General features: G+C 41.8%; 1 protein-coding gene across 7 annotated transcripts in view; it reads left to right on the forward strand.

Moving 5' to 3' along the window:
• hnf1ba (HNF1 homeobox Ba) overlaps positions 1–27,790 on the forward strand; it is a 103,572-nt gene that overhangs the window by 4,565 nt on the left and 71,217 nt on the right. For 3 of the 7 annotated variants that reach the window (XM_043718360.2, XM_043718362.2, XM_043718364.2), the window contains exons 2-4: positions 3,781–3,980; positions 8,919–9,180; positions 11,824–12,056. In XM_043718360.2, coding sequence (XP_043574295.1) covers positions 3,781–3,980; positions 8,919–9,180; positions 11,824–12,056 — 695 coding nt within the window. The remainder of the gene's footprint in view (positions 1–3,780; positions 3,981–8,918; positions 9,181–11,823; positions 12,057–27,790) is intronic. The other 4 variants (XM_043718363.2, XM_043718366.2, XM_043718361.2 and 1 more) reach the window with 2 other exon arrangements.

The raw sequence follows: 27,790 nt of genomic DNA on the forward strand, positions 1-27,790 counted from the left end.
ACTTACCACTCAGTTGTGCCAAATTGACGGAAGGACTTTTTCCCAAAACGTCGATTTTCCTGCTCCACGGATGCTGCCTGACCTGCCAGCTTTTTCCAGCTCCACTCTAATCCAGGCAAAAAAGTTCAGGAAGAGTAAAACTGAAAAGACTACCCACCTTGACATGGACTCAAAGTTGATTAAAGGATGCCAAAAAAGACAACCCTGCAAAGTCTTCCCAACCCAATATCTGGGGATCATATAAACATTTGGAAAGTTGTCCTACAGACAGGTCAAATCAGCACTCTGACATAGTCATACTTGCATAATCATATCTTACAATCTCCCACACGCCACCATCACCATCTCTGGATGTGTCCTGTCCCATCATTGGAGATGGATGGCCAAAAGAAAGAGGTTTCCTTGCCCATATTTGTCTTGATGCCTTGAGATAGGACAGACTCAGCAGAGTTGCTACCACTGTGGTATACAGTTGCCATACGAGTTATAGAGTCATTGAGTCATACAGCATGGAAACAGACCCATTGGTCCAACTCGTCCATGCCGACCAGATAACCTAAATTAATGTCATCCCATTTGCCAGCACTTGGCCCATATCCATCTAAACCCTTCTTGTGCATATAGCCATCCAGATATCTTTTAAATTTTGTAATTGTACTAGCCTCCACCACTTCCTCTAGCACCTCATTTCATACATGCACCAGCCTCTGCTTGAAAAAGTTGCCCCTTATGTCTCTTTTATATCTTTCCCCTCTCATCCTAAACCTCTGCCCTCTAGTTCTGGACTCCCACACCCCAGGGAAAAGACTTCATCTATTTACCCTATCCGTGCCCCTCATGATTTTGTAAACCTCTATAAGGTCACCTCTCAGCCTCCGGCGCTCCAGGGAAAACAGTCCCAGTCTATTCAGCCTCTCCCTGTGCTCAAACCCTCCAACCTGGCAACCTGCTTGTAAATCTTTTCTGAACCCTTTCAAGTTTCACAACATCCTTCCGCTGGGAGGAGACCAGAATTGCACACAATATTCCAACAGTGGTCTAACCAATGTCCTGAACAGTCATAACATAATGTCCCAACTCCAATACTCAATGCTCTGTATAATAAAAGAAAACATACCAAACGCCTTCTTCACTATCCTTTCTATCTGCGACTCTACTTTCAAGGAGCTATGAACCCACACTCCAAGGTCTCTTTGTTCAGCAACACTCCCTAGGACCTTACCATTAAGTATATGAGTCCTGCTCTGATTTGCTTTTCCAAAATGCAGCACCTCACAATTAGTTAAATTCAACTCCATCAGCCACTCCTCAGCCCATTGGCTCATCTGATCAAGATCCCATTGTACTCTGAGGTAACCATCTAAACATGTTCCCAAATTAAACTAGTCCCACTCACCTGCATTTGGCCTATATCCATCCAAAACTTTCCTATACATGTATGTATCCAAATGTTTCTTAAATGTTTTAACTATACCTGCTTCCACCACTTCCTCTGGCGGTTCATTCCACATACAAACCACTCTCTGTGTTGTCCCTCACGTCCTTTTTAACATTTTCTCCTCTCATCTTAAGAATATGCCACACTCTAGAGAAAAGTCTTGTTTTGAACTCGCCCACATTACAGAAAAGTCCCTTGCTATTTACCCTATCCATGCCCTTCATGATTTTAAAATGTCCATCGGTCACCCCTCAACCTCCAATGCTCCAGAGAAAAACATCTCAAGGAATCAGGCCAAATATGGGCAAGGATACCTCTTTCTTTTGGTTATCTACCTCCTGCACATGCACCACCTCACTCTCACCCCCCATAGTGAATCAGTGTCCCTCCATATAGTGCATGGAAAACACACTGAGGGAAACAAGAACACTAAATGCTAATTTGATGAGGATTTCAATATTGATCACTGAGAATGGCTCAGTAATAGTGCTACTGACTGAACTGGCTGCGTCTTGAAGAACATTATTACCAGAGTAGGCCTGTATCAGGGGACGAGAGAAACTATACCAACAGAAATCCTACCTGATTTGTTTTTGTTATTCTGCCTGCCACCAATACATCTGCCCATGTCAGTGTTGGTGAGAGTGATCACAGACCTTGATTTGGCGATGAAATCTCATTTTCATACTGTAGCAATTTCCAGTGTGTCAAAGGAATAAGTCCAGAATGGATCAAGCAGCTTAAATCCCAGCTCCCATTAGGAACCAAGTTCCCCGAACAACAGCACAATGTCTTGTATTCCATCATAACCTGTTCCCTTATGTCCCGGCGTACCCTTCACTTTACCAGTTCCATCAAGCCAGGAGACCATTCTAGTTCAATGAGAAGTGCATGAGAGGATACCAGGTACAGCAGCAGGCATACCTTAAAATAAGTTGCCAACATGGTGAAGCTCTAACAGCCTTGATGCAAGCAAGCATTGATAAAAAAAACATGAATTCCAGAAATGAATTGAGACTGACTGTCCTTGGCATCAAGGCAGCAATTGACAAATCATAGCATCAAGGTGCTCAAGAAAAATTGCAGTCATTAGGAATTGGGGAAACATTTCTACTGGTTAGAGTTACATGTAGAACAGAAGCAGACATCATAGCTTCAGGCCGATTATCTCAGCCCCAGTATATCACTGCAACAGCTCTTAGAACTAGGAGACCAACTATGTTCAGTTGTTTCAGCAATGATCTTCATCCCCAATCATAAATTCAGAAGTGAGGATATTCAATTATGATTGCACAGTTTTCAGTTCAGTTTGCAACTCCTCAAATACTGATGTGATCCACGTATACATGGAGAAAGCCAATATTTGTGCTTGGGCTGATGCATAGCATACAAGTTATTTGCCACCTTACTGCCAGGAAATCTTCAAGAAGAGAAAGTCCAACCACATTCCCCTTGATATCCAATGGCATTTCTATCATTGAATCGCCTACCATTAACATCAATGATTAGAATTAGCACAGGCACAATGAGGAGAAGGTACTAAGGTAAAGACTGGGGATTCACTGATAAGTCTTTCAACTCCTGATTCTTTCATACTTCTCCATCATTTACAAGACACAAGTCAGTTTGACACCATCTAGGACAAAGCGACATGCTTAATTGGCAGACCATCCACAATCATCAGCATTCAGTCCCTCCACCTCTGACACACAGTGGTAACAGGGTGCACCACGGAGAAGATGCACTAGAGCAGCTTGCCAATTCTTCTTTGCCAGAACATTTCAAACCTATGACTTTTATCACCTGGAAGAACCAAGGCAGCAATATACATGGGAACATTGCCACCTGCAAGATCCACTTCAAAACACACATTCTCCTGACTTGAATTGCAGAGCCCTTTTCCTAATATATTGACTACAGCCAGTCAAGAAAGCAGCTCATCACCACCTTCTCAAGGGCAATCAATGAAGGGCATCAAATGGCCGCGAGCGTTGCTGACATCCCATGAATGAATTTTAAAACCCGTGATCTAACAGTGAGAGGCCAGGGAGCTCTCCTAATAAAATGAGGGAGAGTCCCCATATAGTATCCATAGCTATCATAAATATAAATCTGCACATTTCCTTGCAATTTCAATTAAACAGCTTGTGGGTCGAGCAGTGTATCTGGAAGTATATAATGAATAGAATTGTGCTGCTGAAAGATGTGCCTTAAAAAGGAATATTGCCCATTTCTTTTTTTCTTGTGGATATTTCATCCTTTTGTAGGGAGGTCACAGGTTTTCCCAGGGCGATTGAGATGACTGTGTTACATGTAATATTTTTATTTGGTGTCTCCAATAGGGAGGACCCATGGCGAGCAGCGAAGATGATCAAAGGTTACATGCAGCAGCATAACATTCCGCAAAGGGAAGTGGTGGATGTGACAGGTCTCAATCAATCTCACCTCTCACAACATCTCAACAAGGGAACCCCAATGAAAAATCAGAAACGGGCTGCTCTCTACACCTGGTATATTAGGAAACAACAAGAGATTCAGAGACGTAAGTATCTTTGCCCAAAATGGGATATGGTATGGGAGCATTATATATACATTGTACATTATATATTGAGAAGAATTGCATATTCTTCTCAAATATTGTTATAGTGAGCAGTAAATATTGATTAAAAATGTGAAGAGTTTACTCATTTGTTAAAATTACCGTTTTAGTTTCTGGTTATAATGTATTGAAGCACTCACAACCTACTTATACATCCAGATGTAATGTAACTTGAAGTTGATATTGTTGTGGATAAGCCAAATAATTTCTGAGTCAGAAGTTTTCTATTTCAATCACTTGTCCAGTTTGCAAATTTTGTATCTGGGAAGAATTGAAAGAAGTTACAGGAAAAGCTCACTTGCCCAACAAGCTTGTGCTTGTTACTTAATTCTAGCTACCTTTTCCTGATTTCTCATCATGACTTTTAATCACACCTTTCTCCAGAAACACACCCAGTTGTCTCTAGCAAGCGTAGGACAAAGGAATGCAGATTTAGCAAAAGACAATTTAGTACTGCTATTACAAAGTTCTTTATCATGCAGAAAGTGATGGATTTGTCACTGGCTAGAGTCATGAAGGTAGGATTCCTGGAATCATTTAGAAGCCAAATTGAAATGGGGAAAATTTAGGATAATCCTGGATAGAAAGAAGAGATAGACAGGTGGCCTTATAGGTCCATAATTGCCTTACAATCCTGAGAATCATTTTACACATATACTTTAAGCACCACTTTGGCGGTTTGTTCATGGTAAAATAGGAAATAGTAATAAAGGTAATGTCTATTTGTAAGCAAGTAACTTTGGAACAATTTATTGTAATAAATCTGCAATATTGTCTTTATTGTTTTAGAAAGAAAGACTCATTTATTTACATTACATCATTAGTTGCCCTCTCTGACCCTTCACGTGTACATATATAAAAATCTATTTGTCCTTGGTACAGAATAAAAACACAGTTCATTAGTAGAGCATTTCTCTAACATTATTATGTAACCTTTGGGGAAGAACGGTAATTTCAAAAGAATTTTGCAACCTGTAATTATTTGATATAGTTGAATAGTTGTGATATGATGCCAAATTTAATTACTAATTATCCATTGTCAGGAAGAAAATGGAACAGCATACAACATAATAAAGTCAGGATTTGCAATACATATTTAAATAAACTCAGTGTTACAGCAGTGCAAATAATTTGGTTCAAAAGCATTTCAGATCGCACCATTTCAATGTGGAGCTTGTCATCTGCTACTGTCTACCATAACATCCACTACTAAAAAAAAATCACAGAAACAGAAAAGGTTTTTGAAGCTGAACTTTTGTATATTATGTGGAATGACACAATTCATTATGTAATCAAGACACATGACAACTTAGAGTAAAAATGGTAGAATAAATTCAAAGTTTGTGAGAAGATTTGTAGCTCGGGTGCTAGTTGTTGTGGTTCTGTTCGCCGAGCTGGGAATTTGTGTTGCAGACGTTTCGTCCCCTGTCTAGGTGACATCCTCAGTGTTTGGGACCCTCCTGTGAAGCGCTTCTGTGATGTTTCCTCTGGCATTTATAGTGGTTTGAATCTGCCGCTTCCGGTTGTCCGTTGCAGTGGTCGGTATATTGGGTCCAAGTCGATGTGCTTATTGATTGAATCTGTGGATGAGTGCCATGCCTGTAGGAATTCCCTAGCTGTTCTCTGTTTGGCTTGACCTATAATAATAGTGTTGTCCCAGTCGAATTCATGTTGCTTGACACCTGCGTGTGTGGCTACTACTAAGGATAGCTGGTCATATCGTTTCGTGGCTATCAAAGTTTGTGAGAAGATTTGTAGCTCGGGTGCCACGAAACGACACGACCAGCTATCCTTAGTAGCCACACATGCAGATGACAAGCAACATGAATTCGACTGGGACAACACTACTATTATAGGACAAACCAAACAGAGAACAGCCAGGGAATTCCTAGAGGCATGGCACTCATCCACAGATTCAATCAATAAGCACATCGACCTGGACCCAATATACCGACCACTGCAACGGACAGCTGGAACTGACAACCGGAAGCGGCAGATTCAAGCCACTATAAATGCCGGAGGAAACATCACAGAAGCGCTTAACAGGAGGCTCCAAAGCATTGAGGATGTCACCTAGACAGGGGACGAAATGTCTGCAACACAAATTCCCAGCTCGGCGAACAGAACCACAACAGGTAGAATAAATACTGGGATGAATTGGATCTGGTATTAAGTAATGGTCACAGGACCTAAAATCCCATTAATAGCCCTTGACTTTCCTCAATCTTTCATTTATAATTGTACTTGATTAAACAAAAATACTTGATATTTTGAAACTGCCATTTCTTTGATTGATTCCAATCTATTTTTTGTCATAATGCTTTTTTTTTAATGAGTGGACTACAATTTTCAATAATAAACAAATATTACCAGTTCTTAAGCTGTTATAGAGTCATGGAGAATTACAATACAGAAAGACACCCATTGGCCATCAATTCAGTGCTGGTCATCAAGCATTTATCTAACCCCATTTCATAGTCCTTGCCCCTCTCCTCAGAGGAAAAGTTTATTTTTATTGACTTGATGTATACTCCTCATATTTTTGTAGATCTCAGTTAGATCCCCTCCAAGCCTTCTCTGATCCCTATCATATTTCATTCATGGAGATGCTGAATAATAATTTCTTAAGTTTTCTTTAGTTAATATGCTGACCCATATATAGCTAACAACATTTGCTAAAAGGTGCCAACTAATTTTCTTCTGCTGACAGAAGCCATTTATAATACGCCATTCGTACCATCTGACTGAAATTCCTTATTAAAAAGAAACTAAACATATTGGCTCCATTGGAAAATGAAGACAATAGTAAAATAGAGTTGATATTTTTAAAAGATACTTTTTGCTTCAGTCAACATGAGGTTTGGAATACCTTGTCTGCTCTTCACAATCTAATCCTCTTGTGCCATTATTTCATTTAAGTCATAATAATTGAACAAAGAATATTTACGCTTTATTATGGAATTTTATTCACATTTCCTATTCATTCTATATTTTTCTCTAAGTGTCCATAATGAATTATTGATTATACAACTTTCTCATCAAGGTTAGGCTCCAGCACATCTAGGTGCTGAGGCTATTTCATCACCTTTATGATTAATACCTGTATTAGAAGAACTAATCTATGTTAAGATACCTATGGCACAGTTCTTATTTCTCCTCAATCCATGTTCTCCACTCTAACTGATGACATATTATTTCCCTGATCTACAACAAAATAGATTTGCCATTAGGTTCCATTACTAACATCTATGTTCATAATGGTTATACAGTCTCTGGCAATTGTGTGGATTTTAATCCATTCAGCATCAAGGTGTATGTTGCATTATAGATATGGGAGATTGATCTCCAGTAGCAAATATTGAAAGCACAATGTAGCGATTAGTTATCTCTCTGTCCTCTGGAAAAGCCTTTAAGAAATAGTTTTGAGACGAATCCCAACTGCCCTGTTTATGATTCTCTCAACTTTTGTCTCTAATGTACCATTCTTACTGTGAGAGGCCAGAGGAATGGTTGAAGTGAAAAGTGCATTGGCTGAGTTGTGCGTATCCTTTTGGGCAAAGGCACAGTTTGGTTAAAATTACTCTGTACAGCATCAGAATAAAATCAAAGACCACTTACAAAGGACAGTGAATATTAATATTTTGCTACAGATATGTTTAAATTGTATTGGAAACTAAAGAATTATAGCTGTCGAACTAAATACATAATAGAGATGTTTCCAGTGTAGAGGAGTACAAAACTTAGGATCTTGACTGTTACATAGAAACATGGAAAACAGGAGCAGGAGTAGATTATTTGACCCTTTGAACCTGCCACGTCATTCAATGTGCCCTGTTTCTGCTTTCACCCGATATCCTTTAATCCTTTTAACTCTAGATATCTCCATCTTAAAAGCATTCAACTGACACTAACAAATTCAATAATGACTTCAGAAGAAGCCATTGCGCACAGAGAGCAGTTTGAATGTGAATGTTACCACATGAACTGATTGAGACAAGTTATGGAAATGTTTTAAGGGAAAGGTAGATTAGTACTTGAAGGAGAAAGGGTTAGACGTATAGGCAAATGGAATAAGATGAAGATTAGGTGGGGATAAACAAGCATAGACCAGTTGGGCTGAATGGCCAGTTTCAGTACTATAAATTCTATATAGCTCTATGTAGCTTTTTTTGGACCATATGACACTGGGTTTGAAGTGTCACTGAACTGGTTCCAGTCCATAACCATTAATTATCCCATGTCACATTGTTTTACACTGAGTTAATATTTGCTGACAGTTTCTCAAATCCTCAAACCAGCGATGTCTGAAAAGCAGACATTTTTGGGAGGTGACATGATCTGATTTGCCCTCCTCACCAATATCATTGGTGTAACTGAGCTGGAAATCCATGGAGCTGCTCCCATTCCACCACCAACTCTTAGCGGCTTATAAAATGGAGCTTTTCCAGCAAAGTACCACCAATGGATCTGCAGCTGCTTTAAAGAATGTCCTGATTTCTCTTGCAGCATCACGTCTATTTCTTTCCAAATTGCCCATAGCAATCATTAATTGGAAAACATACCCTCAACACTCAACATGCCTGGTATGTACAACATGACCCCGAAGCCCATAAGATCTGAAATCTATCATGAATCTTATCCTAGGGGTTGCCAGCTTTGAGACACTGTACCAGTATGACATTCAATAACAAGCCACCAGCTGCAGAGAGCAACAGAAGCCTGTGCTGTATTTCCACTTCAAGTTTGCAATCCATACTTCTGTTGATGAGATTTGATGGTGACTGTATTGACATCTTGTTGTGAATTTTTTTTTTGAAGAATAAATGAATCCATTTCTCCTGTTGTGTATAGGCTGGGTCAAATCTACCCTTTCTCTTTCAGAATTCAACCAGACTATCCAGAATACTGGAAACAATATGACAGACAAAAGCAGGCCAGATCAGCTGCTGTTTCTCTTTCCAGAGTTCAATCAGCAAGACCAGGGGCAGGGCTCGGAGGTGGGCACTGAGCCTGCTAACAAGAAGATGCGTCGCAACAGGTTTAAATGGGGACCAGCATCTCAGCAAATATTGTACCAGGCTTATGAGAGACAGAAGAACCCCAGCAAGGAGGAGCGGGAGGCACTGGTGGAGGAGTGCAACAGGTAAGTGTTGATAACCCGGTCATTCACAAATATCAGTTCTCCTTGGTATCACAGTTTACAAGTGTGTGACTGGATTCAGATTAAAGCCCTGACCAGTGTTAACTCAAATGATCATAACCATGATTGCAGTAGGGGTTTCCACCATTGGATTCAGCAGGCCGGGAGAGGGAAAGGGAACAAATCAGCCTGAGTTTCCACTCCTCATCCAGGGACTCTTGCCTGAGCAGACCCATGTGTGTTTTCAAAAGGCTGTGAACCCCATGAACTGTATCTAGCCTCAAAATCAGGAGAAGAGCGGGGAGAAAATATGTTAGGGTAGGAAATTATTGGTGCTGGAGGGGTGTTACATGCTAACACAAACCAGTACAGTCTATTTTAAAGACTCATTGCAATCTTTACAGAACTAATGTTTTGCCTGGTAATGCCGGCTTCTGTGCTGCTGTCACTTTCTTGTCTTCTTCATATTTGGACCATGGGATTGCAAACATGGTGTTGTCATGCCACAGTGATTGTTACAGACAATCTTTGATTCTAGCCGGATATTCTTCTTTCGGTACCTCAGCAATCTTTGAAGAGAATGTAGTCAGTGATGATCTCCCTCTGTCGCAAAATAGAATCAATGCGAAGAACAGTTGAGGAGGTCAGCGTTAGGACAACTAATTGGGTATGCGTCATTGGTGGTGTTTCTACTCAAGGTGATGCAGCCTTATCATGAGATTTTAAGTCTTTGTGTGTTTCTATGTCATTTATTTTGACGGGGATGGAAAAGTTTTAGGGTAACCAGTGAGTAACCAGTGATATATTTAGAGATAGTATTGAGCAACAGGGTGAGGAAATTCAGTTGTCATCAGCACTGTTATTCAGAATGATAACTTCAGGTGTATTGTACCCATGGAGGAATAGGTTTTGCTATTTATTCATTTATGTTTCTGACAGACCCAGCATGATGTATTTGTCTGAAGGATTGTAATTTCTGTCTGGTAAATCAATCTAGTATTACACAGGAAAATATAATTTCCAAGATTTTCTTATTTTTTTAATGTAATGGAACATCACTGGTATTTATTGCCCATCCCTAATTGCCCTGAAATTGATTGCTTTGCTCGGTCATAGAGGAAAGTTAAGAGTTAACTCCTTTGCTGCAGGTCTGGAGGCACATGTAAGCCATAACAAGTCTGGAGACTGATTTCCTTCCCTTGCCATTTCTTTTAACAACTGATGCTAGTTCCTTTGTAATTAATTGAAATTAAATTGCACTAGTTGTTTGGTGGGATTTGAAGCCATATCATATCACTTTAACCTGGGCCTCTGGGTTTCTAATAGGCCACCGACTCCTTATGAGAACCTTCTGTGCAGGGAGGACAGGGACAGAAAGTTTTCAAGGAGTATTATGGCAAGTGACTTGTGATAAATCTCCCTCGAAGGTTTATTTCAATTTATGAAAATATAAAAGGCCAAATTTCACTCTTCCATTCCTCCAGAATGCTTTCTTTTGAGATGAAACTATTTAAAATTAATGCATCTTCTGGCAGCACAGTAGCTCAGTGCTGCCTCACAGCTCCAGGGAACTTGTTCCAATTCCAGCCTTGGGTGACTGTGTGAAGTTTGCACGTTCTCCCTGTATCTGTGTAGGTTTCCTCCGGGTGCTTTGTTTTCTTCCCATAGTCTAAAGATGTACAGGTTAGGTGGACTGGCCATGCTAAGTTGCCTGTAGGTCCAGGGATGTGCAGGCTAGGTGGATTAGCCATAGGAAATGCAGAGATGGGGTAGGAGGATGGGTCTGGGAGGGATGCTGTTTGGAGGGTCAGTGTGGACTCAATGGGCCAGATGATCTGTTTTCACAGTGTCGGGATTCTATAATTTTCCTCATGCAATGCCACTAGGTTCAGTGACTTATCTCAGCCAGTCCCACCAAAGATGCCATTCTGCATCATGTTGAAACAAGGCTTGCTCCTTCTGTATTCACCAACATTCAATTGTCCACTTGTTACTTTAATTGATGGGAAATCCATGGAATTCAAAAGCAGAAAATCTTGGCCAGAGACTTTAAAACAAGGCAGAGGAAAGCAAAAGGATTTTAAATTTCAACATCTTTCTTCAACTAAGTTTCATACATGAGATTTGAAAGAAATCTCAATGCTGAATTTGGTCCTCGTTATTGAATTCCTTTGAAAAACTCTTATTTCCCTTATCAAAAGATTTATGCTGCACTTTGAAATAATCTGTCAGAATTGGAAGTACACACTTCTGGAGCAGATGCCTTGAAACCAAGCCCCTGGCTCTGAGATAGGGACATATCATCGCGCCAGAAGAGACCAAGTGATAGTCCATGTTTATGGGTAAAAACAATGACTGCAGATGCTGGAAACCAGAGTCTAGGTTAGAAAGGTGCTGGAAAAGCACAGCAGGTCAGGCAGCATCCGAGGAGCAGGAAAATCGACGTTTCGGGCAAAAGCCCTTCAACAGGAATAGAGGCAGGGTGCCTTAGTCCATGTGTATGCCAAGTGAAATTGTTTATTCTTGTATTTAAATTTATTTTCATATGAATGAAAATAGGCATGTGCAATTAAACTAAGCAATTCACTTTAATGGTAACAGCACTCAGATGAAATATTAAAACATTCCTATCATTTCTCACCTCAGAGCTGAATGCATACAACGTGGGGTCTCGCCTTCTAAAGCTCATGGACTGGGATCAAATCTGGTTACAGAAGTCAGAGTGTATAACTGGTTTGCTAATCGAAGGAAGGAGGAAGCTTTCCGTCAGAAACTTGCCATGGATGCATACAACGTTCAGTCACACAGCATCAACCCATTGCTGTCTCACAGTTCTCCACATCACCCACAGCCGAACTCATCCCCCTCAAGTAAGCACGGTAAGCTGTTGGCCATTCTTTTATGCCAGTGTACCATTTAAACGTCCAATGTGTTGCAAAGGTGCAACTGAGGTTGGGAATGGAGTGGTGTGATTTATCATACAACTGCAATTTGAGCTTAAGGCACTGATGCAAAATGAAGTTTCACAACCCAACTAATTTCGACATCACATGAAAGTAGCATTGGCTGAAGTGTAAAACCGATGTTTTCCGCAATACAAAGGGATTCCCATTTGGAGAGCTACATGAAACTTATCCCTAGGGAGTTAGCTGGATTAATTGGTTTGGCTACTCTTTTAATCTGTGCTGTTCTTAAATGGTGGGACATACTAGTTTCAAAGCGTGAGGTTTGATTGTGGGCACAGGAAGGAACGTTGTTCTGTTAAATCACACTTGTCCAGATTGCTCAATACATCAACATTTCCTTGCTGGAATTATACTTTTTAATCAAAGAAAGATTTGTAAATATCTATTGCCTTGTTTGGTTACTGTATGGTTTCCATTATTTTTTGCTAACAAGAAGTATAATGGAGACTGATGCCCATTTACACTGCTTTAGGAGTTTAATTCAATCAACATAGTCATTCTGAATTAATCAATGAGATCACAAGCTGAACAAGTACATGGAATAAAGTTCCAAGGATGTAGGTTGGTCTTTCTCAGGTTCATGAGGCGAAAGTGAGGACTGCAGATGCTGGAGATCAGAGTCGAGAGTGTGGTGCTGGAAAGGCACAGCAAGTCAGGTAGTGTCCGAGGAGCAGGAGAATCGACGTTTCAGGCAAAAGCCCTTCATCAGAGAACCAGAGTGTGGTTTAAAAATTATGGTCCCAAAAGGCACCTCAAGATCCCATGCCATGGGGGTCACCTTTGAACTTTCAAAAGGTGTACAGAATGAGGAGGGAACAGGAAAGCCCATTCTCTATCAATTAGTGCCCCCTCCCCCCAAGCTCCTTATTATGAAGGGGTCTGCAGAATGGAGCTGTAAATTTAATATTGGTGAGCCTGAGCATTTGGTGCACATTAGCGTACTGCATTGTGGTTTGCCACAGTCAAATAATATTTATGTTTCGGTTAGTTGTAAGTGCTTTTCCTGGGATCTACTTGCATCGGCGCATGTGCTGGACCTTTAATATTTTTACGTGGCCCATTGTATTTTTGTTAATGCTACTGGTATTAAAAGGAATGCTAGGGAAGAGAAATGGGTAGTGGAGGTTAGGCATTTATAGAGTTGAAATTTGAGAATTAAATGACGGGTCACCATGCCTCTGCATTCACTTGCTTCGAGGAGTTTTGTTTATTTTTGTTGGAAGCACTGCATAGCAATACAAGTGGCAGCACAATTGGTGACAAAGATTGCACATCGTGCAGGGAGGGTAATATACCTGTTTATCTATGACACAAAGAGCATTAATGAGGCATCCTTTAACACAGTACTACATCACTAATTCTTCAGTGGGATTCCACTATGTTAAGAGGAAATAAACATTGCAAAGTCAGGACAACTTATTATTTTTCATTTTTTCATGGTACATGGACACCACCACAAAGCCTAATATTGGTTAACAAACCCTAATCCTTCTTAACCTGAGTCACCTGCTCAGCCATTTCAGAGGGCAGTTGTGGATCTGAAGTCACATGTAGGTTGGGTAAGGATGGTGGTCCTCCTTCACTAAAGAGCATTAGTGGACCAGTATATTTTAAATACAACAATCAATGATAGCTGCCATGGTCACCTGCCTGATGAAGGGCTTATGCCCGAAACGTCAACTCGCCTACTCCTCGGATGCTGCCTGACTTGCTGTGCTTTTGAAGTGCCACACGTTTTGACTCTGGTCACCATTCCTCAGGTGAACCTTATATTCTAGATGTATTAATTGAATTCAAATGAAATCCACCACTGTGCTGAGATTTGAACCCATGCCCTGAGAGTTATGGCTTTGAGATCTGGATTACCAGTCCAGTGACATTACCACCATGTATAACCCAGATGACCACATCCCATTGACACTGCAAATACCATTGAGGGTAAAAGGTAGATTCAGTTCAAAACTTCCAATGTAATTCTGGCCCCAAGCTTTATTCCAATGTAATTGGATACTGGATCCTAACATTATCCCATTCCATTCCTCAATCTGAGAATCATGCAATTTGTGCATTAAGGGGGAGACATACAGTTTTATCATATCTCACACAATCTCCGAGTAATCCAAACTGCTGTACGGCTAATGATGCACCTTTAAGGTGTGGTCACTGTTGTACTGTAAAAATGCAGGAGCTGGATTGTATACAGCATGATCCCACAAATAACGTGAGACCTTTTCCCTTGCTCAGTGTTATAAACATGGTAAAAACCAAGAGTCTTGATTTGAACCTGTGGTGTGCTTGGTTCAGGTGGAGTGTGGGGGACCCTGTGTGATGAGAATGGGTTTCTTATGAATGGGCAGTTGTAAATCCTCCACAGACTGGTCAGCTCAAGGCCTGGGTTATTCTGGCCTTTTTGGTCTCATTTTAATGCTCCCTCCCCCTTAGTCAGTGGGAATGATGTAAAATCTGATTGGTGGAAATTGGGGTGGGACATTGCCAAAGACTTCTCGGGAATAAATCCCAGCCTAAAATAAAAATGGTGCATGGAAGTATGTGATTTGTCAGTTAGAGAAGAAGGACCCATAATTGTGACTGGGTAGTTGAAGACACTTTGAGAGGGCTAGCTGAGTCAAACCTTCATCTCAGCAAAGAAGGAGATCACTTGGCCTATCAAATCCATGCCAGCTCTCTGCCGACCAACCCATAAATTTCCATTCTCCTGCTAGTGTCCCTGTAGACCTGCAAGCTTATTTCACTCAAAGTACCTATCTCATTTGCTTTTTAAATCATTCATCACCCATCCTGTCCACCAATTATAACCTTATAGAGCTTTATAAAATCATGAGGGGCATGGATAGGATGAATAGACAAGGTATTTTCCCTGAGGTGGTGGAGTCTAGAACTAGAGGGCATAGATTCCAGGTGAGAGGGGAAAGATTTAAAAGGAACCTAAGGGGCAACTTTTTCACACAGAGGGTGGCACGTATATGGGATGTGCTACCAGAGGAAGTGATGGAGGCTGGTACAATTACAGCATTTACTGGCATCTGGATGGCATATGAATAGGAAAGGTCTAGAGGGATATGGGCCAAGTCCTGGCAAATGGATGAGTTGGAGTGAAGGGTCTGTTTCCGTGCTATACATTTCTATGACTCTGTGACACTATGACTTTCAAGTGGGCTACAGGCCATTACTTGCTGCATAAAACAAAAATATTACTCCCTTCCTCCCCAACTGTATTGTCCAGAACCTTAATGTACTTCCCTCCCTCCTTACTCCACCAGCTAATAGGAACGGCATTCCTTTGTCTATCTTATCTCAAGTTGTCATAATCTTGTGCACCTCTATCAAGTTTTGCCTCAATATCCTTTGCTCCAAAGAGACTAAGTTTAGCTTCTTCAAATTAACTCTTTCATGAACTCTCACTTCCTTCCAAATGCCACCGATGGATGCTCCAAAAGTTTAAAGCACCGTCCTGTCACAGTGCCATCCTGTGGCTGGTATCTGTGACACTGTGCCAGACCTCTGTGATTTGTCCTTCAGATTGCAGCACCAATGAATTGGGCCCCTGCCAGTCTGCAATAGGCAGTCTCTACGCTGCCAGAATCCTGGTAATTAAAGTAATGTGGGATTGGTGGGGACAAGAACACAATGGGTTCTGCCTGTCTACTGTTTTAACCTCTTGTTCCTTCCTCCTGAACTTCCTGCATGCCAGCTGAGTTATAAGTGGGACTGATGTGTTCGGAGCTGATGGATTGAACCAATGCACAGAGCAAGAGTAGGAATTAGTAGTGAGGGAATAGAGCAAGGTCCGATAGATAGAGAGACTTAGAATCCCTTACAGTGTGGAAACAGGCTCTTTGGCCCAATAAGTCCACACCGACCCTCTGAAGGATAACCCACCCAGACCCATTCCCCTACATTTGCCCCTGACTAATGCACCTAACCTACACAGCCCTGAACCCTATGGGCAATTTAGCATGGCCAATTCACCCTAACCTGCACATCTTTGGATTGTGGGAGGAAACCGGAGCACCCAGAGGAAACCCACGCAGACACGAGGAGAATGTGCAAACTCCACACAGACAGTCACCCGAGGCTGGAATCAAACCGGGTTCCTGGCGCTGTGAGGCAGCAGTGCTAACCACTGAGCCACCGTGCTGCCCCAAGTAAGAGTGTAAGCAGGCAACATGTAATCTAATCATGGTGCATGGGACTGAGTAACCTGATTGTAGGGCACGCTAGACCCTGAACTTAGTACTTAAGAATGGCCATTAGGACAGAGTGCTGAAAGACCACTCTTGGTCGCCATCCTGTACCATTGTGTGTGTGAGTACTGTCTGGAGAAGAAGGCGGGAGAGAGTTAGAGGCCAGGGTTGCCAGGGAAACAAGTTGCAAAATGAAATCAGTAAAGAAAGAAATAGAATTAAAAAGAACAGTGTAGAATAAAAGTAGTGTAAAAACGGAGCAACAAAGGTTTGGTGAGTGATAGCAGAAATGTCATTGTGATTCCGACGAGATCGGAAAACAATCCACATTGTTCTTGTACCTGCAATCTACACACTAAAGTTAGCAATCCCCTGATCCAAACAAAGGGAACCTGGCGGGCAGTGGGGTCATGGGGAGGTCACCCTGAGGTCGCCGTCCCAAGTATGTAGAGGCGGGCGGGTAGAGGTGGGGGGTGGCACTTGGACAGGGTGGGGTGGGGGTTGGTTTGTTGGGAGGAGTTCATTCTGCTGACCCTGACTAGCAGCCTTAGTGTCATAGGCCACTCAGCTACAAGACATCCTACAAGCACATTGTCAGCAAGATCAGCTGTTTTCAGTGTCACACTCAGGCTAAAATAATGCAACAGCATGCAGTCAGTGTTGTCATGGCATTGTGTCCATTATGCATGCTTAATTGAAAATTAAGCAAGTGCTTTGAATGAGCCATGTTCCCCTTTGATCTCTCCTGTCCTGCCAGTGTGTACTCAGTCACTGCGTGACATCCTTTGTTTTTTTATATGAGGGGACTGCATTTGTGGAATGGTATACATGTTAATTTATCTTTACTCTGCAAGGTGGTTACAGGCTGCCCCCTTTATGTTTCCAGCTCCAGACTCAGTCAGCAGGAGCTGTGCAGTCTATGGGATGCAATGACAGCCCATTCTGCGGTCCTCTTTACCCACCAGGAATGATGGTCCTTTCTTAATGCAGTCTGTGAATTGGGATTGGGGTCTCAAAAGGTCAGGCGTGTCGGAGGCGAGAATTTGCGAGTTTTCTGGGGACTGGTGCTGATATTGATTAGGTCTCGAGAAAGGAGGAAATGAGCTCAGGAAATGAATAATGCGGGGACAGGGGAGTGCATGAGTGAGTCAATGAACTCTAATCTTTCTAACCTTTCCCAGGGCACATAGGTACAGAGCATTTTGTTGGATTGTCACTTCTCTGACTCAACACGAAACCAATCTTTCTTTAAAACGAATAAACTGTACATGACAGGTCCAACAATTGTTCACTTGAATTATAATCCTTCAGATCCTCAAGATTCCTTGCAACTAGAAGTAGGTTTAGGGAAAACTAACTCCCACATGAGCTGCCTGGTGGAAATTTTTGGTAAGAGAGTTGCTTTGTTTCACTAAGTACAGTATTATTAAGCTCCTTTTAAAGTGTAGTTATACTGTACTGGTCTGTCCAGTGGCGACTGTAGACTGTGAATGGTCTCAGTTCTAGTATTCAATTCAGACTGTGCCTAGCCTCAAACTCCACTCTACCCAGTGCCAATAATTTTCTCAACATACAGAGAGCAGGTGAGGGAGCGCACTTTCATCTTTCACACTTAAAACAAATTTTTGCATAAGTTTACAAGGTACACAGTGAAACTTTTCACAGTGTGTTGCAGCAGAGAAAGGTTCAATGGTCAAAGGTTCTGTGCAGAACAAAAGGTGCTGGAAATGGGCAGCTGGAGAATTGAAATGCCAGGCGAACATTTCGATGAGTGGTGCTGTTAGGATTGGGAAATGGGAGTTAAGTGAGACTTTTCTTTAAGAAGGAAATTAAGGAGAGGACCCGGTATCTTTGGATCTTTTCAGGGTTGGATGAGCGATCAGGTGGTGCTCGCATGTCGAGAAAAGATTCTGGCTGGTTGCTTGTGAGAAAAAACACTCCTTGTTTAAAATGAGAGCCTTGGGGAAGGGCCAAAGTACAAGGCATTAATGAGGTTGCGAAGGCTTAGGAGGAAGGGGAGATAAGGTGGTCTGAAAGTTTATATTTCAAAGCTGGGGAATTGAACTTATTGGGTGAACGTATGATTTTGTTTGGCTGCCCACATCTTCATTTCTTTGTGACATGCAGTAGACAGAAATTGCCACACTTGTTTTTGCTCTACATCCTCATGTGGAAACTATGATTTAACCAAACTAGCATTGTTACCTAAAGGCAGGGAGTTCCTACCTGCGGCTATAAACTTACACACAACTCGTAAAAGGAAATTCACTAATTGTGTTCGTATCTCTTAATTAATGGTTCATGCTATTTGAATTTGATATTTTTGTGCTCTTTGACCCTCATTGTGCTTAACCAGGCAGTATCTTAATTTTTAAAATTTTCATCATCGGTTACAAATCCTCAGCCCTCCCTGTCTCTGCAATCTCCTCCAGTCCCACACCTCCTGGGGATAGCTGTGCTGCATTAAATCCAGCTTCTCCTCCGTCCCTGATTTTAATTGCTGTCTTCAGCTGCCCAGGTCCAAAATTTTAGAATTTCCTCCCTACACCTCTCTACCTCACTTTCTCTCTTTAAGACAATTCGTAAAACCAACATCTTTGCCAATGATTTTGATCATCTAATCCAATATCTCTTTACATACCTAGGAGTGATATGTTTTTATAACGCATCATGGGTCAGTTTATCACATTAAAGGTGCTATGTAAATATACGCTGTTGTTGACGGGAAATTTGGAAAGATCTTTCTCAGTGCCACTGTGTAATTCTCTGTAACCACCTTGCCTTGGTATTTGATGGTATTGGAAATCAGAGTGCCCCTCGTCAATAGCCTGGGGTAGCAGCTGATGGGGAGTTTAACTGGACCAGTCACATTATGCCCTGGTTTCAAGAATAGGTCAGAAGCTGGGTGTTTTGCAATGAGTAACTCACCAGGTGACCCTCTAAAGTATGCCCATCATCACAGAACAGATAAGGAGTGTGATGGAATATTGCCATCTGCTTGAATGTGTGCAATGACATCGGTACTCAACACTACCCTTGGGCAAAGCAGCCTGCTATATTGGCAGCACATCCATCTCTTCCATCATTCACTCCCTCCACTACCAGTGCACCATGGTTGCTGTGTGGAGATGCATCATAGCAACTTGCCAAGATTTCCATGACCTCCCAAGCCTGTGACATCTACCACCTAGAAGGGCAGGACACCAGAAGTGTGGGAACACCAACACTTCCACATCACAACATCCAATGTATTGCTGTTGATGCATTGTTGCGAAGTTAAAATTCTGTAACTCCCTCCCTCACCATACTGTAGATGTACCATAAGAATCGCAGCAGTTTAAGAAGGCATTTCACCATTATCTTCTCAACGGTCATTAGGGGCAGGCAATAAATATAGGCCTACATCCATTATATGAATAGAAATAAGTCTCATTCCAACAGATCTAGGTAATTGTAAATAGAATAGAGACACAAATCAAATTGCCTCTTGGGACAGACAAATAAAATATGACAGGAGTTACAAATCTTCAGGTTAAAGAGATAATAGAGACTGATTGTCATGTGTTGTTTCACGGTCATAAAGCTTTCATTAAACAATCACAGTTTCCCTGGATTGCTCCTTAAGTGGTGCTTCGATCTTCCAGCATGCAAACCAACCAAGCAACTCTCAAAGTCCCTCCCACTTCTGTTTAATTCAGAACTGTTTTCCCACAGATATAGTTCTAGAAAAAATAACTGAGGTCCAATGGATCTTTAGTTGGACTTTATGCTGGAGCTATGCAGTGTAATTCCAATGGATTTTGGGATGGACATTCCAATGGATTATGCTAGAGAACTGGTATAACTCCTGTAGACATTGGGGCACACATTCTGCTGCAGGTGCACTGGAAAGTGATGAGTTTCTTTGTTGGTGTGTACACTTTGTACCTTCACAATGCTGCTTGCAGAAGGGCTCCAAATCATTTAGCTCTGGTATGCGGCCGTGGGGCCATATCATGAAATCCAACATTGTGTCCCATAATGTCAAGGCAATTGAATTCCCTTCCTGTCTTCCTCTGCTGGCTTTCCTTTATACATTTCTTTAAATTGGGCATCTAGAGTGATCTGTTCTCTATACTGCTCTTTCATCCTAACCTCTGCATTTTATTAGCACCATTTTAGTTTCACTGTATTGGTGGTGAGTGGCAATGAGCCACTATGAAGCAAAGCATGGATTGGATTGTCCAGCTTTCGTTGTCTATCATGTGGCGACTGGCTTGGTTAGGGACTCTACAGCAGGTTTCAAGTGTCAGTGGAGAAAAAAAGGTCTAATGACACATGCTGAATTGCAGTACATAGAAACATAGGAACAGGGGTAGCCCAATCCTGATGAAGGGCTTATGCCCGAAACATTGATTCTCCTGCCCTTTGGATGCTACCTGACCTGCTGTGCCTTTCCAGCACCACACTCTCGACTCTGATCTCTAGCATCTGCAGTCCTCACTTTCTCCCATTCAGCCCCTTAAGCCTGTTCTGCTATTCAATGGGATCATGACTGACCTGTGGCCCAACTCCACATACCTGCCTTTGACCCGTATCCCTTAATACTTATGCTTAACAAAAAAATCTATCTCTGATCTAAATTTAAAAACTGATCCAGCCTCCACTGCCATTTGTGGAAGTGAGTTCCAAATATCTCCCACCCTTTGTGTGTAGAAGTGCTTCCTAACATCTCTCCTGAACGGTCTGGCCCTAATTCTCAGACTATGCCCTCTAATTATGGAATATTGTTTGTTTTTGTTTTGTTCTAGAATTGTATTGTAAATGTGGACATTAAATCACTTCAATGTGTAGCCTTAAATATGAGGAATGGCTGCTTGGGTGCTTTTAGAGTTGCATCCAATGTAGAAAAAGAGAGACGCAAAAGAGAAAGTGAGCATTCAGGAAGTTGAAGTGCACAATGTTCAGAAGCAAGAGGCACATATGCCCGTGTTGTTGACACTTGTCATGCAGTCAGCCCCAGAACCCAGCCTTAATTGTGAACAAACATACAGATACACCATTGCCCCACCACAACTTTAATGCAAAGATGGAAAAATTACAGCTTCTCCTGCATTTTCCAGTGGCCATTTACACAGGAATCTGGTCAGGGGTCCTGGCTCAGGTTACCAGACAGTGATGAAGCTCTGTACAAAGGGAGGCTGGCACTTTAACAGAATCTTATGAATAAATTCGGGAGATGGTGTCACAGTGGCAATGTCACTGGACTAATTATGGAGATCCTCACCATCTCTGGGAACATGAGATCAAAGCTCACTGTTACACTCAGTAAAAGTTGAATTTAATGAATAAGTTCAAAATATAAAACTATTTTTATTAATGATAACAGTGAAACTATTATCAGTTGTTGCAAAAACCATCTGGGTCATGCATGGCCTTTTGGGAGGAAAATCTGCTACCCTTATCTAGCCTGGCTTACACGTGACTCCAGACCCGCAGCAATATGTCTCACAGATAAATGGCCTCACTAGTTCAAGGGCAATTAGGGATGGTAAACAAACGCTGGCCTTGCCAGTGACACCCACATGCCATAAAAGAATTAAAAAAGGGAATAGTTGGATTCCTTGTAGTTCACAGTCGAAAAGTGTAGCACTGGAAAAGCACAGCTGGTCAGGCAGCTTCTAAAGAACAGGAGAATTGGTGTTTTGGGCATAAGCCTTCCTGATGAAGGGCTTATGCCTGAAATATGGACTCTCCTGTTCCTCAGATGCTGCCTGACCTACTGTACTTTTCCAGCGCTACAGTTTTCAAATCTGATCTCCAGCATCTGTAGTCCTCACTTTCTCCTTCCTTGCAGTTCACACAAGCAGTGAAGGACAACTGCACCATTTTCTTTAAGACTCCAAATCCCTGGCAGTCGATGACAAATCTGACTTTCATTGCCTGGCAGCCGATTGGTGGAGTCCACGTACAGCCAACTTACTAACTTAAACTTTAGCAGCAGGCTCTGAGAATCAGGCTTCAAGAAGGTAAACATGAGGGTGCTTTACAAGGTGGTAATCTCAATGAGGACGTCAAGTAGTATCAAAACCAAGAGAAGGTTCTCTTCATCATCTGAATGTAAAGATAGTATTTCATTCACAACAATCGGCATTTGGAAGATATAAGGTGCAGTGTGTGTGATGTGGAATGTTAATAACTGGGCTTTGTAATGGATACTTTTGATTTCATATGAAAGTTGTTGTAGCTTACATGGCCTTACTTGTAGTGATCTCCTAGTTAAACATCTCCTTGATCTTAAAATTCTCATTTTTGATTTTAATTACTGCTGTGCCCTCACCACTCTCTATGTCTATAGCCTCCTCCATCCTAACAGCACTCAGTGAACTCTGCACTTCTCCAATCCTGACCTCAATTTCACTGCTCCACCATTGGCGACTGAGCCTTCATTGTTGAGGCCTGAGGCTGTGAATTTTACCTGTTTTAACCATTCCACCTTTCTCTCCTTCCTCTGTTAAGTACTGTTAAAGCATTTTTGGTGACCACACTTCTCCTCATTTGGCCTCATTTGACCTCAAGTGTGGCTTGCTGTCAAATGTGGTTGAAGACACTCTTGCGAGACACTTAAGATCTTTTATTTGTTAAAAAGCTCTCAATAAATGCACATTACTGTTGGTTTGCTGATTTTGTAAGATCGGTTGCTACCATGATGCACATGTTGTCATGGTGACAGAAAGAGCTTGGAAGCGGGGCGAGTGACAGTGTGCACATAACTAGTGTTTATCTTTCGATTTGTTAGTAGTTGGATGGGAAGAAACTCCAGTGTGATGTTGCCTTGGAAATGTGCAGTGAATGGTAAAGGTGATTAGAATATATCATGTGCTATTGTGGTCTTCGTAAAATTTTTACTTTTCTCCTTTGGTCATGTTTTGAGACTTCGGTCTGCTTTGACAGTTGTTTTGGGGGCAGACGCTTTACCCATGAGCCTCAGCAGTCTTTTTCTACTGCAAACGTACTGAAACATATCTTCATTGTTATCCCACAACTATTTGCCTTTTTTAAATATTCTATTCTCGATAACTATGTTGCTCTGCCTCACCTCATGTGTAATCTACTTTTCAGAGTTATTTTGTGTCCCCAAAAAATTGTATCAAATAATTTGAAAGAACTCATGTACAGAACACAAAGTATGAAGTTAGTGGCTAATTACAAACTTGGATTATTGCATTATAAAATTGGAAATAATCAGGATGAATGGACCTTTTATCTGAACTGAAGGGAGAGCTTACAGAGTTGAGTATGGAGGTTTGTGGATAACAATATGTGAATATAGCAAAAAGAATGAATGTACAGGAGCCATTCCTTTAGCACATTGTTAAGGGCCATTGTTTGTTTACGAGCACTGAGGGTCAATCTCATTGTAATTCTTTGTATTAATCCTTGTATCTTGACCAGTATGGACCAGTTTGGGCCAAAGGGTCAGTATCCGTGCTGTAGGACTCTATGACTCTATATGAGTAGATATTCACCTTCAGTGGAAGTGCAAAATGGGTGGTGTGCCAATGACCTCCTGTTATCCATTTCTCCAGCATTCAGTTCCTCTAACTTTAATAGGATGGAATATTCAATAAGGGGTATATCAGATGGTTGATGTGATATTGTCTGTTTGGGTCCACCACTCAGCTGAATTTTAACCCTAGATGGTTTTACAACTAGGAGCTTTTCTCTTTGAGGTAATTGTCCCCTCTGTCTTTCAGGTTCTTATCAACATGTCTTGTTGAGCAGGTGGTTATGTGATTAGCTCCAGACCCTGACCACTTATAGCTTGTGACAGCAGCTCACCTCAGATTCTACCTCCCAGCTTTTCTTTCCCTCTCTCCACTTTGTCAAAGAGTTTACTTAGTTTCATTATTTGCCATGACAGACAGCAATTTGTTGTGCTGCTCAGTTTTGCAAGAGATCACGCAGTTAAAAGAAAATGAATTCATTCAATATGTAGCTCAGATTGCTAAGAAAGTGTAATCCCCAGGAAGATACCATTTATGTCCTTTCTTGCTGTAGGTTTGATTAACCGATTGAGTGTGAAAAGAATAGTGATACCCGCAGGGAATTCCCTTTTGGAAAATGATGGCCACCATCTCCATTTCTCATCCTTTTATACAAATGGAGGGAAGTCCACAGGCTGTGGTCACTTCTCTGAGCAGGACGCCCTGCAAGCTCCAGCTCAAACCAAACACGGTTAGCCGTGGAATTGATCTGTAATGTACAACTGGAAACCACACCATGGAAAATGCTAACAAAGGCATTCATATAAATTGCAGTCTCTGTGTATGGTAACTAAATGAATTCTTTCATACCACTAGGATTGCAAGATTTTATTCATTGATGAGATCTTGACATCACTGACAAGGCCAACATTCATTGGTTAATCCTAATTGTCTCAGAGAAGGTGCAAGGTGGAGGGAAACTGACAGTGCTATTAGGAAGGAAGCTCCAGGGCTTTGATCCAGTGAAGAATTGGTGATAGATTTCCAAGTTAGGAGGTGTCTGATTTGGAAGGGACCCTGCAGGTGTATGATGTTTCTGTATATTTGTTGCTTTTGTCCTTATAGGGAGTAAATAAGGGTTGTGAGTTTTGAAGGGTCTGTTGAAGGAGCCTTGATGAAGATCAAGTCCATTTGGTCCATTTTAATTCATCAATCCAGAGATGTCCTAAACCCCTCCTAATGTTTTTCTGAAATGATTTTGAAATTCGTCCCTCTACTAATGTACATGGAAGTTTTTTTTCCACACACTGATCAGTCTTTGTATGAAGTAAAAAATCCTATTATCAATCCAGAAGTGAGTTTGAACCCATGTTTCCTTAGTTCTGCTCCCACAGTTCAGTTTAATTTGTAAGCCCAATTAAGTATTTCCTTTTCTGCTTAACAATCTTCAAATTTTTCAAAGGGTCACCTCTCACACTTCCCCCTTTCCAAAAGCAGAAACCTTAGGTCTGTTCAGAGGAACACCGATCCTAACACTGGAATCAGCTTCTCTCTTGTCTCTTCTCAGCAATGACTTTGAAACTTTCTTTCATTCCTGGAGATATGGTGGATCAGTGGTTAGCACTGCTGCCTCACAGCACCAGTGTCCCAGGTTCGATTCCAGCCTCGGGTGACTGTGTGGCGTTTGCACATTCTCCGGGTGCTCCGGTTTCCTCCCACTGTCCAAAGATGTGCAGGTCAGGTGAATTGGTCATGCTAAATTGCCTGTGGTGCATTAGTCAGAGGGAAATGGGTCTTGGTGGGTTACTCTTCAGAGGGTCAGTGTGGACTGGTTGGGCCAAAGGGCCTGTTTCCACACCGTAGGCAATCTAATCAAACTGAAAGCAGTATTTAAACTGTAATCTGGCCAGAATATTGAACAGATTCATCATTCCTGAAATACTCCTGTGAGTAATACCTGCCAGGTACTTTTCGAAGCACAACTTATGAGGAGTAACAGCAGCCTACAGTTTGGAAGAACTTTGTATATATTAAGTTTATTTTCTTTCCCGAAGTGTGTTGGCACTGATAGGGTAAGCAAACTGAGGGACAATAATAAACATCAAGCCACCAATAATAGGTCTCAGTGCCTTTGTTGAGTCTACAGCATCAGACCTTTCCCCAGGTGCAGCTTTTCAAAGTTAACTTACACCTGCGGCTCTCCATTGACTTTATGCAGTTACTTCACTGTAAATTGAATGCTGCCAGAGAAGGGACTGTGGATACGGTCATCATCACTGAGTGTGTTGATATTGGTCCATCAGATCATTGACTGACAGATGGGCTGCATAACAGATGGTCAATAGAGTGATGCATCAATGTACTCACAGGTTGCTACTGCAGCTCAGTAGGGCAGGACTTGCTCACCTGTGGGTTTAATTCCCTTTGTTCCATTACTGTGCCTGTCTGCATTTGCTGCCTCAGTTATTTTAGTGCCAGTGTTAGCCCTTTTCATTTAAAAGTAGCAGCTCACTGCATTCAGATTGGATAAGAATTTAGGCGAACATGGAAACTAGAAAGAGCACACGCAAAAAACATTAAACCCATTGATTTCTCCATGCAACTTACTCCCGGTCCTAGCTGAGCAAAGAGAAATATCAATTTTGTAAAACAAATTGTAACGTAGGGTCTTCATGCTTCCATGGGTTGGGGGAGGGGCGCGGGGAGGGGTGTGGGGGGAGTTGGTATCTGAGGCCTGAATCCCTTGGTTTGTTGCTAGACACGTCTCCAATACTTTATTATCGAGATTGCCATTGACATAGGTATGGGGCAGGTTACTCATTACCCACATGTTCAACCAAGGACTGCATGAGGCAGGAGGAAGAACTTTAAACAGAATGAATTAGCTCCCTCTGGGGTTTTGCCTTTACCAGCAAGCCCAAGAGATCTTTTGGAAAACATTGCAAACCAAACTGAGCTAGACATTGTCCCTTTAAGGAGGCCATTCCAACGGTGCTTTGTGAACACTGTTTGCTAAGATGTACATTTAATTAATGGGCCCCGGCTGGAATTGATAAGACATGTCTGAGCAGAAATTTGCCTCAACCATAAAGTTCAGGTAAATTCTTCAGACCACAGTATCTGCTTGCTTAACAAGACCAAACAGACTGATCACAGGCTGAGCTCCTGGGGTCAAAAGTTCACACTGAAAGCCTTATTACTCAAGGCTGGCTGCCACTCCTGGTACCCACAGCATTGTACAACAAGATTAATTGGATTGACTAATTATCTTTCACTTCTGAACACCAGAAAAAATTGTATTGGTGTGTGGATGAGGATATTTTTGGTTTAATTTGTAATTGATGCAAGGCATAAAATATTTCAAGAGCAGTTAAGAAAGGGTCATAGTTTTGCCCGACTTCTCTCCATTTGTAGAGGAAGCGTGTCTCTTTGGGGTGTGGATCCATGGGCACCTTCCAGTTAATTGGTCTTTTTTCTTCCCTGGAGTGTGTCCATCGACAAGACAATTTGATTATGAGCAAATACAGACAAGGTAGGTCCTGAGTCTCACCCCAGGTCAAGCCGCTCAGTTTCCAGTAGAGGTCACACATGCGCTTTCCTGCAGAATGTAGAGATCAGCAGCTGGAACCCTGGACAAACTTTCTCCCAGCACCATAGCTCTTGACATCCTAGAATGACCCTCCAAGGCATTGACATAGAGAACCCTCACCATGTGCTCCTAAAATTCCTCTCAGATGGAAGATTTAATCTGAATTATTTCTGCTAAAATTTGGGAGCAAGGGTGTTCACACGAACGTAAGAAGGGATTGGTTCTAAATCTTTGGGTGACTGACTGGCAGCGCAGAATAGCCAGTGCCTTCAGCCAGGCTGATGAAGCATGTCCACTCCTAAGGCTGTGTCTTGACCAGCATTATGGTGGAGTGGCATCAAAATCAATGCCAGTGTTGAACTGCCCCGGCTGCCAGTAAGTAAGAAC

This window comes from Chiloscyllium plagiosum, unplaced genomic scaffold, assembly GCF_037043375.1.
Source record: "Chiloscyllium plagiosum isolate Xiang-an unplaced genomic scaffold, Cpla_swu_hap1 HiC_scaffold_31, whole genome shotgun sequence".
NCBI lineage: Eukaryota > Metazoa > Chordata > Chondrichthyes > Orectolobiformes > Hemiscylliidae > Chiloscyllium > Chiloscyllium plagiosum.